This window comes from Astatotilapia calliptera, chromosome 7 (genome assembly GCF_900246225.1).
Source record: "Astatotilapia calliptera chromosome 7, fAstCal1.2, whole genome shotgun sequence".
Taxonomy (NCBI): Eukaryota; Metazoa; Chordata; class Actinopteri; order Cichliformes; family Cichlidae; genus Astatotilapia; species Astatotilapia calliptera.
This window is the reverse complement of record NC_039308.1, coordinates 3,422,998-3,438,610: the sequence shown is the minus strand read 5'-3', so window position 1 is coordinate 3,438,610 and position 15,613 is coordinate 3,422,998. Positions and strand designations below refer to the sequence as shown.

The following is a 15,613-nucleotide window of genomic DNA, read 5'->3' as shown; positions in this document are numbered from 1 at the left end:
AATGTCTTATTTTCCAACAGAAATAAACATGTTTGGTCTCCACAGCTAACTCCAGCTCCCTGTTAGACGCTGATCTGCTTTGGCTGTCACGGATTAATAAAGGAAACAGTAAGCAACTAAAGCAAGAGGAAAACGCGATAATGACAGTGCATGCTGTGTTTTTGTGATGAAGATGAAGAAGGTGAACATCATAGCTCTTCCACCACTTGTTTGAAACTCACCTCCAGCCATGGCCGTCTTTCCCTCGGTTGACACGGTCACCGATGTCGTCGCTATGATGTACTTCACTCCTGAGGGGCAAAACATTTCGCCCAACATTAACTACAGATCACCTTATCAGTAATTCAATGATAACGAGTTACTTTTTGTTCTGCAGACGTGTTCAGGGGTTCGTCACAAACAAACCTTTGTCATTCACTGGGTAGTAGTAGAATTTTCCAGGAGTGTTTTCTACAGCCAGGCGGTACCACAGCGGGAAGTGATCGATGGTGAACAGATTATCTTTATCAGCTGGAGTCAGGAACTTCCTGCAAAGTGAGCAATCATCCTCAGATAACATTTTACTTTGAAATTCACTCCTAGGCTCATTGACTGAACTGGTCAGTGTGCAACTGGAAGCTCTAATTTTACTATTTATTCCACAGCAGGAAGCAGCTATAACAACAATTCTTAAACCAGCTGGAGTGTATCAGCTGGGATCGTGCTCTGAAGTGTGACATTATTATTTTTAAAGAAAGAAGGAGGGAGGGAGAAGATATGGTTCCAGCAGTTAGTGTTATAACATAATTTTCTTTATGCTAATAGTACAGATGAATTGTCTAGCTAATAATGAGCACAAACAGTGTTGAAAAGCTGCAGCTAGGAGAGCAACACAAAAGGTGCTGTTCTGAAAGCAGAAAGTATTTCGCCACATAAACCTGAACTCTTTGCAGAAGCACGTAAGATATATTTGCTGTCAGGTCCAGACCACCTGTTGGAGTTACACTGTAACTGTGTCACGTGAGTAAATGTGCACATTGCCAGTCATTTTTTTATTATTTATACCATGTAAAAGGTAAATGGACTGGTTTTTATATTGGATTTTTCTTCTCTATATGAGCACTCAAAGATTTACACAACTTGCCTCATTCATCCATTGCACAAGCACTAGAGCAGACAGGAATCGAACCACCAACCTTATGACCTGCTAGGACCTGTTAGGTTTTAATCAGGTGACTGAATGCTCCCTTAGTTACACTACAACAGGTCTGGGCTTCTAGATTTTTCTTCTTCAGTCCCCTTTTCCACTTACACCTCTCTGTATTTAATCATTAGTTGTTATTAACCTCTGTCTCTCTTCCACAGCATGTCTTTTGTTCCGTCTTTCTCCCCTCACCCCTAACCGGTCCCAGCAGATGGCCCCGCCCCTCCCTGAGCCTGGTTTTGCTGCAGGTTTCTTCCTGTTAAAAGGGAGTTTTTCCTTCCCACTGTGGCCAAAGCACTTGTTCATAGGGGTCATATGACTGTTTGGGTTTTCTCTGCATTATTGTAGGGTCTCCCTTACCATATAAAGCACCTTGAGGAAACTGTTGTTGTGATTTTGTGCTGTGTAAATAAAATTGAATTGAATGGAATTTAATTATAATGGCTTGAGTTAAACAGATTCTACATCTTATATGCATTTGGTCTCAACCTAAACTACACAGTGAGATATTTCTGTCTTTTCAGCTTAATTTACTTACATTCACATAAACAGTGACACTTATCTGCAGAGTCTGCATAAATGATTAGCATGTTGAACGCATAAAATCTGCCCATAACATGGGAATACCTACAGCCCCACATCTACACCTTTCGAAGTAACACCAAATGAAAAAATCTAAACAACACAAGTAATTTTTCAGTTGGCGCTCTTACTTAAATATTCTATGATTTTGTGAGGCATGTCAGATTTCTAATTTTGCCTCAGGATATCAGTGGATCTCATCTCATCTGCTGTTTTTATGTACCTGCCATTCACCACTCTGGTTTGTCCCCACAAATGAGAAAATCCTGTATAACCAACCATTTGCTTCAGCTTCACAATCCACTGTGATTCAAAAATATCTTTATCGAAAGGATCATTTATTCCTACTGCCATTCGATGATCTACACCAGAAGCCAATCATCCTACATCTCTCTTTATCAGCCCACTTCTCCATATACAGCAAATAAACAGCAGCATTTGTATTCAATTTAAGTAGGTCCCTTTAGAAATAAAGCATGAAAAGATTCAATACATGACATTTCTTCATGGCCTCACACCTCTAGTAAAACCACACGGTGAAACAGATAACAGATAATCCCAAATCTCTAGCTTCAGTTCACACACTATGAAGGGCTTTCCTGGCCTGCCCCACTTGTATCTCAAATCTGGTGGTAAATAATGTTTGGTGTTCTTCTACACATCACACAGGTCAGCTGTTCCACACAGATTTCAGGTTTATCCGTATCTGAACTGCTGCACTGTTTTCAGAGAGAAGCACGAGTCAAACCTACACTGGAATATTTTTGTTATAATCACTCCCTCAACAATCTGAGTCCCTCAATAATCTGAGTCCCTCACTGCGTTGTGCTAATTATTGAAATGAACGACTGCATCTTCGTATATGAATGAGCATGCATCAGGCTTCCGTTTGTCGTGGGCTATCAGTTCCAAAACTGCCCCTGAGCCTCTTTGGTAAACCTAACAGCAGCTTTTTGACACCAGGAGAAGGTTTGATGACGTAGATGTTAATAATCTGGTCCACTCAATTTATCTTTATTGACTTTCTTGCATGAAATATTCTTAATGTCACAACTGAACTTTAATAGATTTAAATAATTAATAGCAAATATTGGAAATGTGGAGACGTTGGCTGTTTCTCAAAAGGCACCGATGCAGCACACCTGCAGAAAAGCAATATCACCTTGAAGATGTTATAATGCTTTGTTTTGTTTTCATTTCTTTTACTTTTGTTTCTCTTGTTGGAGATAACTGTGATCATTACAGAGCTTGTAAAAAAGGCTCTGATTAACCTTACAGTTATTATCATTCGAGTTATTGTAGATAAAGTCGATCAATATATGTTCTAATAAACTGTGCACACGTACAGGTTAATGATAGCAGCTGTGCAGTGAGATGAGCTATACGACCAATTTAAAATGAGTGATGGCACAGGAGGTTAGATGCAGGTTTGAGTACAGCTATAAAGCATCCGAATGAGCCACAAGTGCGTGCTCAGGCCACTGTAACACTGCAGATGCAAGATAAGTTTGAACTGTAATACAAACACAGCTGCTTAAAACAGGAAAATCGCTGGAATATCTGCACGAACAGAACCATGCAGACAGAAGGAAAGAGTCCACATAGTGGCCTAAGAGTAAAAGACACTGATAATGTGAGTGTTCAGGATATTAGTTTCATTTCTGCTGTCTGAGTTAGGATAAAAGTGCTCTAAAAACCTAAAAACGTCCCACTGTGGAAAAGGAGAGAAATATACAGTTATAACCTGCATGGGAACATCTGAAGCTGTGGACTGCAGCACTGCGGTAACATAATCAGTGTTTATGAAGATCAGGCCCTGCCTGAACACAGAGCTTGACTGATTGTCTAATCCTTTAATATTACGCAGAAGATTGCATCAGCTAAGAAAACACTTCCTGTATATTTAACTGCTGCAGGTTCTGGCTCCTCCTAGCAGTGTGTGTGTGTGTGTGTGTGTGTGTGTGTGTGTGTGTGTGTGTGTGTGTGTGTGTGTGTGTGTGTGTGTGTGTGTGTGTTTGATCGTGACACGGGTCACATCCACCTCTTTCCTCTCTTCACCCCTATCTGCACCCAACAATCAGCCAGCATCAAGTTTCCTGTTTAAACTGCGAGTTTGGAGGAAATAGACTGAGTGGAAATCAGAACTAGAGTTTGTAGATGCTGGTATCAGGCTTCTATATAGCTGTGAGCCACTTGTAAATATTCTGTAAATAGCAAATTAAACCAGTGATCATACACTGTAAATAAGAGCACTTAGTGTCAGGTTAGCGGGAGTGAGAAGTCCTATTTGCTGAACACGTTTTTCTCATATTCTTGGTCACAGAAATCTCAATATTTGGCGTTTTCCTTTCTGGTAGGGCAAATGGGGAGACATTAGTATTCTGTTCATGATTTTGGGAACGGCTCATCTCTGCAGCAAATAATCTGTTGCTCAAAACTCCTGGGAGCAGGAAAAGTAGGGAATCTGTGTTTAGGTAAACCCTATGCTTTAGTGATGAAATGGCTCTTAGAGCCGAGGCGGTAGTTACACTCAGTAGCTCAGGAACAGAGCGGGAGGGAGAGAGAGAGAAAGAGAGCCAGGGACGACAACATCACATTAGAAAGGTATAGTAATCATCCACAACTATTTTCAGTTGCTGATGATAAAGGATTCAGAAAGTTTATTCATGCAGGTCCATATGACAGAGAATATGCATCTTCTTTTTGTTTTCATATTATAATTTATATTTAATTGTGTTGTGGTTTGCAGTGTTTTGTGTTGTTTCACTTTAAATTTGTAAAAGGAAAAAGCTGAAAATTTAAATAGTTAAAAGTTGAAATATGAATAGTTGGTTTTTGTATTATATGATTTATTTATTACATTTTATGTGGAGTGAATAAATAAAAGTATATTTATGGTGGCCCCTACAGACAAAGCACGTAAAAACTCCAAAACACGTACAAAACACAACAGAAGTGCTCCAGGATGCTGGGCGCAGTGTTGAGCTTTTGTTACCTAGTGGCTACACAAGCCAGGAAGCACCAACGACTGGATTTGGTGTGTGGTAGTAACAGGTAAATGAACTTTTTTTTAAAATTATTTGAATATATATGAGTGATTGTGTATAAATACACAAACAATACACATATGCTGTCAATTGTGTAATTTAAGTGATCTAGGTAGCTCTGTTTTGAAGTTCAGTTCATGCTAGATGTGTTTTGGAGTTTGGACGTGCTTTGTCTCTAGGGGCCACCGCATATATTTATACATAAACATATATAAATAAAACCACTTTTGTTTTTTACATTAGTAATTCCTTTTGTGCATAATTTTATATTATTGTTAATAATAAATTAATTAAAGCAACAAAATAACCTGGAGAGCCGGTTCGGAGCCGAAAGAGCCGGCTCTCTAAAAATAGCCGTAAATCCCATCACTACTATGCTTGCACATTACATAACTGAGTTGCTGCCATTAAAAAATAAAGTAAATTGCCATCATGTTTTCCAGTATTCAGGTATTTCTTGTGTTTCTGTTCATTTTGGGTCTTACTTTGCCACTCTGGTCTCCACTCCTGCATATCTCACAACCCTCATCAGGCCGGATCGAGTACCGAGGAAAGCCGTCTCAACCCCTGGCTCCACCCTGCATACAAACAACAGTAACACAAGATTAAAAGGGAAATCAGCTCTTTATCAGGAGCAAAAATCGGACAAACGTCACACGTTCCAAGAAAAGCCCCAAAAGTTTTTACAAGTAAAACACCTCAATTGATCTTCCAGATATTTTTGGTTTTATCTGTTTAGGTTTTAGGACATCTCATAACCAATAAAACGTCAGGGCATGTCATGTCTCCTGCCTGACCTGTCGTTCAGCATCAGGGTGTTCCAGTAGGCCTCAAGCGGAGCTGTGACCACGGCGTCGAACAGCGTCTGCGACAGCAGCACCTCGTCACCTGGTTAATGGGAAAGCTTCAGTTGAATGAAAGCAGATTCAAGGTCAACCTGGACCAGAGCTTCTAACTGAACACAGAAAAGGGGAACAAACTAAAGCTTGAGTGTCAAAAACCTACACTCGAGGTCAGGCTCCTTCCCCAGCAGGTAGCGGATGGCGGCCTGCAGCTGTGAGTACTTTCGGTGAGCAGGGTCGATGTCTGTCTCACAGTAAGTCCTGAGGAAACCAGATCTATTAAACCAGGTTCACAGAACCTCTGTATTCTGCAGGACGTTTGACAGGGTTTCAGGCCAACAACATTAATATATTTGTAGGCTGTCTGATCAGTGTCAGTATCAGAACAGATAAATGAAATGGCTGAAAACATTTGTCTTAAATCATCATCAAGGACGGTTTTTACCACTCAGAGGCGATGGTGAGATCTGGTGAGGTCAGATCATGCAGCCCTGAGAAGCAAGGTAGAAAAAGTTTAGTCGGTTCAAATGAAAACACAGAAGTTTACTTCACGTTAGTTTAAGAAATGTGTTGCAGAGCATGTAGTTAACAGGCTCCACACAGCACACGATTTCAAGTCTGTGCTGAGGGCAGTTGTGGGAAACCTCACCTTCTTCCACAGATACATTTCCCATAAACATGAGCTTCCCGTGACCTTTGGTCAGTGCCATGCCGAAGCTGCGGAGACAGGTGGGGAGACGGTGACACTAATTTGATTTCTGCACCGTACAGTGTGCCCTGCTGCCCTCTAGAGGCCTCCTGGATGAAGCTCAAACATTACAGGACATATTTTCTGTACTAATATACAATAAAAAACTTTTTGATCCATCCCTCTGTATTTTTGATTATCTCTTCTTTTCTTTAAAGACCATAAGCACATACTACAGGCTTGTGAGATGAATTTCTGCTGCTATCTTTTACAGGGGATCCGACTTTGACCATTCCTTCGTAAAAGCTGGAGTTGTGCGCCCTTCATTAATGTTCCAGTAGAATAAAATCCAAAATTAAGCAGCAGGGAATAACATTCGACCTAAATTTGATGTTGTTTAAATTATGTGATATATTATAAGTTTTCCTTCTTTTACCCTGACTAAACATTAAGTCAGGATGCATGAACAGCGTACAGCTAGACCCTACAGGCTTTCACAGCTGACTGACAAGTTTGACTGAAAATTCAGCGAGTGATGATGTCACTGTGCTACGCGTGAACAACCAGAAGAACAAACTGTCAGACAGGGCACGAGAGGACTGATGGACAAAGCACAAAGCACTGCGCGTTTACCTGAAAGGCGTGTTGTCAATGTTGGTGTAGAAATATTCGTTGGTGAGGTACAGCGGCCTTTTCTGTGGCACAAAGAATCATTTTATCAGTGATGCTGCAGTTTATCGGCACATTTAATAAGCAAACTCTACGATCGACTGACTGAGACATCAGTATTACCCCTTTATCCACCGACGCTCTGATGTTCAGGCTGAGAGTGCCCGTCTCTCCTTTCACCATGGCCGTCCTCAGCTGAAAGTAGAGAAAGGAGTTTAAAATAAACTCTGAGATATATTTTAAATGTTTTTCTGCCTAAAGAAAAAAAAGACACTGATGCTACTGAACCACTTTAGAAATTCTCTCATGCAGAGAGAAATCAGGGATTACTAAACGCGAGGGGATTTAATAATAATAATAGTAATAATAATACATCCATCCATCCATCTTCATCCGCTTTATCCGAGGCCGGGTCGTGGGGGCAGCAGCCTAAGCAAAGACGCCCAGACCTCCCTCTCCCCAGCCACCTCCTCCAGCTTATCCGGGGGAACACCAAGGCGTTCCCAGGCCAGCCGAGAGATATAATCTCTCCAGCGTGTCCTGGGTCTGCCCCGGGGCCTCCTCCCGGTGGGACATGCCTGGAACACCTCACCCAGGAGGCGCCCAGGGGGCATCCTTGTCAGATGCCCGAACCACCTCAATAAAGTTCATCTGTACTAGATCAGAGAGGTATTGAATTACAGTAATCAATTCGAGAGATAATGAGATTATGGATGAGAATGGCAGTGGCATGAGGAGTGAGGAAAGGGGGGAGGCGATTGATGTTACGGAGCTGAAAATATGCTGCACGTGTGACATTATTGATGTTTCCCTTTTCCTGCTTTTGGAACTTTTGACATTCACATGATGATATCCGAACAAACCCATCAATAATTGTGTCCTGAAATAATCTGCTTGTGTTTACCAGCTCGTCTGTGTCCTCCCACTCCACCTCTGACAGATCCACACTGTTATAGTTTGGCTTCGGCTTCAGTTTCTTTCCGTCTTTGTACTGCAGGACAGAAGAGGCACTGTTACTGAGTGTGTGTGTGTGTGTGTGTGTGTGTGTGTGTGTGTGTGTGTGTGTAATACTGTACAACCCTTCTCATAAATATTTGATACCGTTCCCTCTTAATGCACCCTTCAGGAGATTTGCTAAACTTTTATTACTTTAAATTTAGCTCAAGTAAATCAGAGCAGCTGCCACGGAGCCCGTGAGCTAAATGTGTCTTCCAAAGTGGCCTTGAAACACAGCTCACCAGAGGTCGAAGGTCGGGGTGAGACAGGATGTAGCCGTTGTTGTTGATGAGGAAGGCGTAGCCGTGAGCTCCCAGCTGAGAGGAGAGCAGAAAATATTTAAAGCGTTTATTTTGGAAATAAAATAAAGCAGAAACAGAGTAAACCGCCCAGAGCTCACCATGTATCGGGGTGCCAGCTTCATCACCTCCATCAGCGGGATGTCGGAGCCGACCACACCGAGCAGGATGCCATGGGACAGCTGGAGACAGATGCACAGTCAAAACTCAGAGTTATAATCAAGCACCAGCCTTTTGGTTTGTGCTTCTTTCAGACACATTCAGCCCACTTTGACCTTCAGTGGCGTGTCCCAGTGAAACTTCCTTTTCTGTCACTGTAAAGTTTAACTACACTTTTAATGCCTGTGCAATTTCAATATAACAAAAGATATGCATTTTCAACAGCAGGCTATTTCTGCAGCAGTGTTTAGTGTTCAAAAGTACAAAATAGTTGCTCTCTTTCACATTTTCCAAAGCAAAGCAGAATTTAAAATGTCATAGTAAACGTACGGCATGACAAGTCATCTGAACTATTTATCGATTTATTTCTGTTTTCATTGACTGTACAGACGTGCTGCTCTTCATCGTCAGGCTGATGTGTATCAGAGCTGACACTGACCGTCTCCTTCTTCTTGCTGAAGACCGGCATGGCCACTGAGGTCATGAGCAGCAGACTCTGAGCCTTGGTGGTGAAAAGCTGAGAGACGGGAGAACATTGGGCACAAAGTGTGATTATCTGAAGTACAGAGACAAACACTCAATATAATGAACAACAAATCTGTAACAGGTGCACACAGTATTACTGTCCACATTACACAACGTGTCGCTGGATAGACTCTGACAGACGGGACCGTACAGGTTTTACATTTTTGTTTTTATATAGTATGTTGGCATTTTGGGTCATTTCTTAATTTTAAAGGTGTTTTGCAGACAATGTTATTTGTCGGTGCGTTGATTTCACATTATGTGCACATCTGAGCTTGAACTCCAGGTGGTGGTGTGGTCCTGATGCGGACCTGCCATGATGATATGAGCACTACAATCAGTTTGAGAACACTTCAGGGAGGCCTCCAGCAACTTTCAGGAAACTGAGAAAAAGCCACCTTTTTAAAAGTCAACCCATATATCTATTTATTTGAATGTGGGAATATGGGATGGATGAATGGATGATCTTCTACATGAACAAAATAAAGATAAAAGAATCTAAAAAGTCTAATTTTCTGAAGCTCAGAGCTGATAAGACAGAGGTTCTAGTTTCTGTACCAGAAAATATGCCCTTTCTGATCTAGAATAATCTAGGCCTTTGCCCTCAACTGTTCCTGTCAGTGTACCTGATCTAAGACTTCGTGTTGATCAGTCCTTGTCCTTCGACACACAGAGTTCTCCAAATGCTGTTTTTTCCGACTCACTAAAATCATCAAGGAAAGGTGCTTGTTTGTGTTTTGTCTCTTCTTGTATAGACTTCTGTAACTCTCTTTTTCTGCACTCAGTAAGTCGACACCCTGGGTTGCCTGGACGCAATTTTAAAAATGCTAATTTACTACATCAAACAGACCGTCTCATACAACTCCACTTTGATGTTACTTCACAAGCTCCCTGTAGCACTTACAATGCTGTTTAAAATCCTCACCCTTACCTACAGAGCATTTCATGCTCAGGCATGGCAGCTAATGGCTATTTGAAAGGCTTCTCCTGTTGCACAGGAGGAAGAACATGGCCTAAAACCTGAGATCCAAACATGTCCATGCAGTTCTCAGATATCTTCACACAGGTGTGTTGTAGTATTTGTAAGCTGGGTTTCTGCAGCTCTGAACCATTGCAGCTTAAAAAGCTGAACTTTGTGCTGATCCTTTGGATCTTCTGATAAAAGAAATGCCAAAAATAAACTCCATGTTATATACTGATGGTAGAACCTGTAGGAGCTTCACACAAGTCCAACAGATGAAGAACTAACTATTAATCTAAAACTGCAACTTCTTTTTTTTTTTTTTTTACCTCCTCTGTGTTTGGAAGCTGTTGGGGTGATGGAGATGAAGGCCCAGAGGATCATGGGATAATGGGTTCATGGAGACGAGGAGAAAAAACACACATGACAATAATGACATTGTTCTGATTTAAATGAGCCCTTCACAACAGATTTAAATAGAATGGTAGTGTATACTGTAAATATGTTTAATGGCTTCTTTAAGCCCTTTGATTGGCCAGGCAGGCTCACCACAGTGTCCATGTAGGCCTCTGTCCAGATGATATCGTGGTCATGGTTGATGACCATTGGCCGACTGAGCACGTGCAGGTACTCCATGACGTTCTCCTGCACATCTGCCAGTGTGGAGATGTGTGTGTAATAACCTGAAAAAACACATGTGAGCATATTAGTGTCTGCATGAAGAAAAAGCAGGAAAGTATCACACACAGGACCGACCTTTGTTGTTGCAGGCGATCCACTTGGTGTTTTGAGCAAAGGTCATCTCTCTGCCAATCAGGTAGGTGAAGACTCGCACCTGAACACAGTGGCACACCTGTTTATGTCCGTGTTTGCCCGTTTACAAAGTTACCTGCTAATGTTTTTGTGCAGGCAACTGTAGTTAAACACAGGAAGTCGGGTTTAGAGCACCTCATTCTTACTCAAACTGAGTAAGAATGAGGTGATAAGACAAAGGAGTTGATAGTGGACTTCCGGAGGTGCAGAGAAGTACACACCCCCATCACCATCAACGGCGCTGCTGTGGAGAGAGTGAGCAGCTTCCGGTTCCTTGGTGTACATCTGGCTGAGGATCTTACGTGGTCAGTACACACAAACAAAACAGTGAAGAAGGCGCAGCAGCGCCTCTTCTTTCTCAGGAGACTGAAAAGATTCGGCATGAGCCCCCGCATCCTCAGGACCTTCTATCACTGTGCCATTGAGAGCATCCTCACTGGATGCATCACCACCTGGTATGGCAACAGCACCGCCTACAACTGCAAAGCTCTCCAGCGAGTAGTGCGGTGCTCTGAACGGATAATTGGAGGTGAGCTTCCCTCCCTCCAAGACATCTACAGGAAGCGGTGCCTGAGGAAAGCGGGGAGGATCATCAAGGACTCCAGTCACCCCAGCCATAAACTGTTCAGACTACTTCCATCAGGAAGGAGGTTCTGCAGCATCCGGTCCCGTACCAGCAGACTGAGAGACAGCTTTTTCCATCAGGCCATCAGACTGCTGAACACGTCATAGACACCTCAGCTTCACTACTGGAACTTCAACATTATGCACTCCATACTGTACAGTAACGCCACTGTTTTGCACAATATCCAACTAACAACCTCTGTATATTTTATATATTTTATTTATTTTTTACTCTATTTAATTTGTAAAATATGTGTACACACACACACACACACACACACACACACACACACACACACACACGTAGGAAAATATTTAGTATACACATCCAGAAATGCATATACTATTATATATTGTACATATATTTATTAGTTTCAGATGTAGCCATTCTTGTATTTTGCTTGTTTACATTATTGTATTTTGCACAACTCTGTTGCTTGTGAAGCTCGCACACAAGAATTTCACTCACATGTGCTGTACCAATGTACCTGCACATGTGATGTGACAATAAAAGTGATTTGATTTGATTTGATACTTTGACAATAAAGAGGTAATAATCAATAAATTACCAAAGTAATACACAAGTAATACGCTGATACAACAATTGTATATAGAACTGTCTAACAACAGACAAAATACATTCAAAGGTTACAGTATATAGAGACATTTAAGTGACGTCACTATAAAATATATTCATATATTTACATATTATTGTAACAGTAACTTTTTAAGAAACAAATATGGTGATATTAATGGTGTAATAATAGTAAGTAATGAGGTGAAACAGGCTATGATGTAGAGTTAATTCATTTCTAATATGGAAAAGCTCTCAGCTCGCGGTCCTCACCCTGCGCTCAGGCCAGTTGAACTCCTCAAAGACGGACTGAAAGTCCTCCATGGCGCCGTCTGTGATCAGCATGATGGCCTGGTTACACATGCTGCCCTGACCGTTCGCCCTCGCCTGCACACAAATGCACAACTTAGACACAGCAACAACTCCATCATCGATCTCTACTCTTTGAAAAGAGAATAAAAAAGCACTTTGTGATGCTAGATATCATTTTTTAGATTTAAGCCCCTTTTAAGCCAAGGAAACAGCAACTTTACTGTAAAGAAAATCTTTTTGAGTCTTCCCGCTCTCCAGGAAGCTTGTTGTGAACATTAAACCAGCTTAAAATTGTTTTAAACCATGAATATCCAAACAACAGTTTAACAAAGTATTGTACCCAACAGAGAAAACAATAAGTGCATTACAGTAGTCCAAACATCTTGTCATAAAAGCATGGACAAGATGTTCAAAAACATAAAAAAGATAAAGTAAACTCACTAAAAGCCTCAACCATTAAAAAACTAGTTTTAATAAGAGAATTTATCTCCTTATCTTAGATTCACAGTCCAGTTTGACACCACAGTTTTCTGCTGGGTCTGAACACCTCAGGTTACTCTCAGTGAAATAATTAAAAAACCAGCAGCAGCCAGCAGTGTTACTCAATGCACCAAAGGTAAAAATGTGAAAAATCCAAGGTGATTGTCAGAAGACTTTACCTCTGACCTTGACTTTGTCGAGGTCACTCAGAATTACTCGGCGGGGTGACAAAAATACCCCACGAGCCTTTGATGGTTGAGGGATAAAAAATGATGGGAATGTTTACTTTGATGTTCTTTAGAAACTCCACCTGTGGTTTAGGGGAGTTGATATTTTCATTGGTAGGTAAATGTAAGTGTTGTTAAAAAAAATGGTAGACACGGCCATGTTATTTAGAAATCAGGCCAAGATGGAGCAGATAAAATCAATATAAGTTAGGAGAGTGGTAAAAAGCGGGCTGAGCGGACACTAACCTCGTTCAGGATTTTGAAGGACTCCTTCATGGCATTCTTGATCTTTGCTTCGCCTTTGACATGCAGCTCCTCCACCAACACCTTAAAGTGCTGAGACAGGAAACGAGTACAAAGAGGCTTTGTATACAGACAGACATTCATTTTTATTGCCCAGATTCAAAGAAATTCTGATTTAATTTAATTTGAATATATGTGCCTCCCTTTATCCTGTCAGTCAACTACAACCAAGTTTCAATCATTTATTACTTAGGTGACTAATTTTGATCTTGTGTTTGAGGTAGTTTTGAAAAATACGGTACCTTCAGCCTTAACACTGAAACTCTCACAAGCACAGAGGCTCTCTAGCTCCAGCTTGACCTGCTGTGGTTTCTGATGCCACTTTAAGAATTAGGCTAAGAGGCTGATCTGATAATGACACTCGGGGTTTTCCTCTGTGTTTGCGTCTGTGTGATGGCTGCTAAGATGCCTCCTGGGCTCTTTAGGCTTCCATGAAGCAGATAATGGTCTCACCTCTCTGTTGTCCAAGTCGGCCTGGACCAGAGTTCCTCTGAAACACGGCTCCACGTAGCGAACGTAGTCTGTGTACTGCAGACAGGGAAAGAAACACAGACGAGGCAGGCTCATGAGCAAAAACAGGCAGTCAGTGGTTCCATTAACTAATCCAGTAATTGAACCTTTAATGTTTTAGTGATAAAGCTATGAATTCACAATGATGTTGATGTTACCCAGACTTAAAAAGTACTCACACCAGCACAACACATGCTTTTCATAATGAAACTGAGAAGTGATTACAGTTTTTAAGATGTGAGGGGTTTCCTGACCAGCCAGGTCTTAATCCAACATCAAATTAACGTGTTGGAACCAACACGTTAATTTGATGATCTTATAGTTATTTGGTTATAACTTGTGACATTTCTATGTTAGGAGTTCTTCCTTGTTCTTGTTTAGTTCCTTTCCATTTCATTTGGATAGTGTTTGTCTCTGGTACTTTGTATGTAGTTTTCTGAGTACTGCATCTGAATCCTTTCAGGGCTTCAGGATATGCACGATATGAGAACTTATGAGCCTGTAGCGCTAATGAAGCAGGCATGGATTACCATCACTGTAAATACCATCTCTTTGCATAAATGTGATTTATTATCCAATAAGTCTTAAAAAGAAAGGAAATAATTATGGTTATTTTTTAACTCTAGATACCAGTAAAAATAATTTAAATTGAAAAAATGTATGAAACTCCAAATTTATGCCACTTGTGAAACTTTTGGTCATGACTGTTGTTTTCCTGCCATTTTTCACTTAAACGCTGCTCAGAGTCACAACACTGTAATAGTTTTTAAGTAGATGTGCGCATGTCTCACAGCAATGACGTTGACAAAGTCGTTCTCTCCCAGTGTATCCAGAATGGTGTTGATGGTGTGTTTGGCAATGGTCATCTTCAGTCCCTTCATACTGCCGCTAATGTCCACCATGATGATGATGTCTTTGGGAGACGTGGCAGCCTGGATGTACCTGTACACAGGAAGTGGAGACAGCCAATGGCTGTTGGGATCAATAACATTGGTCCAAACTCCACAGAGTAGTGGAGCAGTGCCATTGACATTATACCTGTATACATATATTATATATTATTAGCATACACTCAGAAAAATGAAATTGGTTGGTTGTTACGTGTACAAGATTCAAACTTGTAATTTGAACTAAATAATTTCATGTTTCTATGGTGAACGTGATTAAATCATATAGCATCTGCATGAACTTCAGCAACTTAATTTGTTCTTGTTGAGATGACCTGATACGATCTAGTAAGAGTGGTTAGTTGTCTGGAATCACGAAATTCACAAGATCATATTAGAGGTCAAACTGCAGGAAAATCGCTGGAGTTTTAAGAGGCAGACAACTACACCCACACCACGTGTATGCTATTGCTATTTATTGTGGTTCAACCTGTCAAGGACAAAAACGTACAGAAAATTCTGCATCAAGCCTTGTAAACATATCTTTCCTACTTTTGTTAAGCCTGGAGTGACAGCTTGGAGGTGTGATGGTTACTGCTGTTGCCTCACAGCAAGAAGGGCCTGGGTTCAAATCCACAATCTGGCTGGTTTGCAGTGTGTAATTAGAGTTACGTTAATTGGTGATTCTAAATTATCCATGAATGTCAGTGCAAATGGTTGTTTGTCTCTATGAAATCATCAACCGCCATATTGGTTCATTAAGCAAGACTAATTGCCTTGATTACCAAAGTAGTTGTTCAAACAACAAGATTTCATTGTGTTCTCCTAAAGTTTTTAACTTGTGTCGAATGAATTAAAACAAATTTCACTTTAAATACTTCAATAAATCACTTCAAGTCAATGTAAGTATACTACGTTGATCCAACGTAATC

General features: G+C 40.9%; 1 protein-coding gene across 5 annotated transcripts in view; it reads right to left on the bottom strand.

Moving 5' to 3' along the window:
- LOC113025111 (voltage-dependent calcium channel subunit alpha-2/delta-4-like) overlaps window positions 1-15,613 on the bottom strand; it is a 79,646-nt gene that overhangs the window by 40,689 nt on the left and 23,344 nt on the right. For 3 of the 5 annotated variants that reach the window (XM_026172537.1, XM_026172539.1, XM_026172541.1), the window contains 20 exons: window positions 14,586-14,736; window positions 13,738-13,812; window positions 13,228-13,317; window positions 12,236-12,349; window positions 10,708-10,786; window positions 10,501-10,634; window positions 10,281-10,298; window positions 8,905-8,982; window positions 8,408-8,488; window positions 8,250-8,324; window positions 7,916-8,002; window positions 7,135-7,206; window positions 6,976-7,037; window positions 6,304-6,371; window positions 6,100-6,145; window positions 5,818-5,915; window positions 5,610-5,700; window positions 5,298-5,390; window positions 406-527; window positions 222-290 (listed from right to left, as the gene is read on the bottom strand). In XM_026172537.1, coding sequence (XP_026028322.1) covers window positions 222-290; window positions 406-527; window positions 5,298-5,390; window positions 5,610-5,700; window positions 5,818-5,915; window positions 6,100-6,145; window positions 6,304-6,371; window positions 6,976-7,037; window positions 7,135-7,206; window positions 7,916-8,002; window positions 8,250-8,324; window positions 8,408-8,488; window positions 8,905-8,982; window positions 10,281-10,298; window positions 10,501-10,634; window positions 10,708-10,786; window positions 12,236-12,349; window positions 13,228-13,317; window positions 13,738-13,812; window positions 14,586-14,736 — 1,703 coding nt within the window. The remainder of the gene's footprint in view (window positions 1-221; window positions 291-405; window positions 528-5,297; window positions 5,391-5,609; window positions 5,701-5,817; window positions 5,916-6,099; window positions 6,146-6,303; window positions 6,372-6,975; window positions 7,038-7,134; window positions 7,207-7,915; window positions 8,003-8,249; window positions 8,325-8,407; window positions 8,489-8,904; window positions 8,983-10,280; window positions 10,299-10,500; window positions 10,635-10,707; window positions 10,787-12,235; window positions 12,350-13,227; window positions 13,318-13,737; window positions 13,813-14,585; window positions 14,737-15,613) is intronic. The other 2 variants (XM_026172538.1, XM_026172540.1) reach the window with 1 other exon arrangement.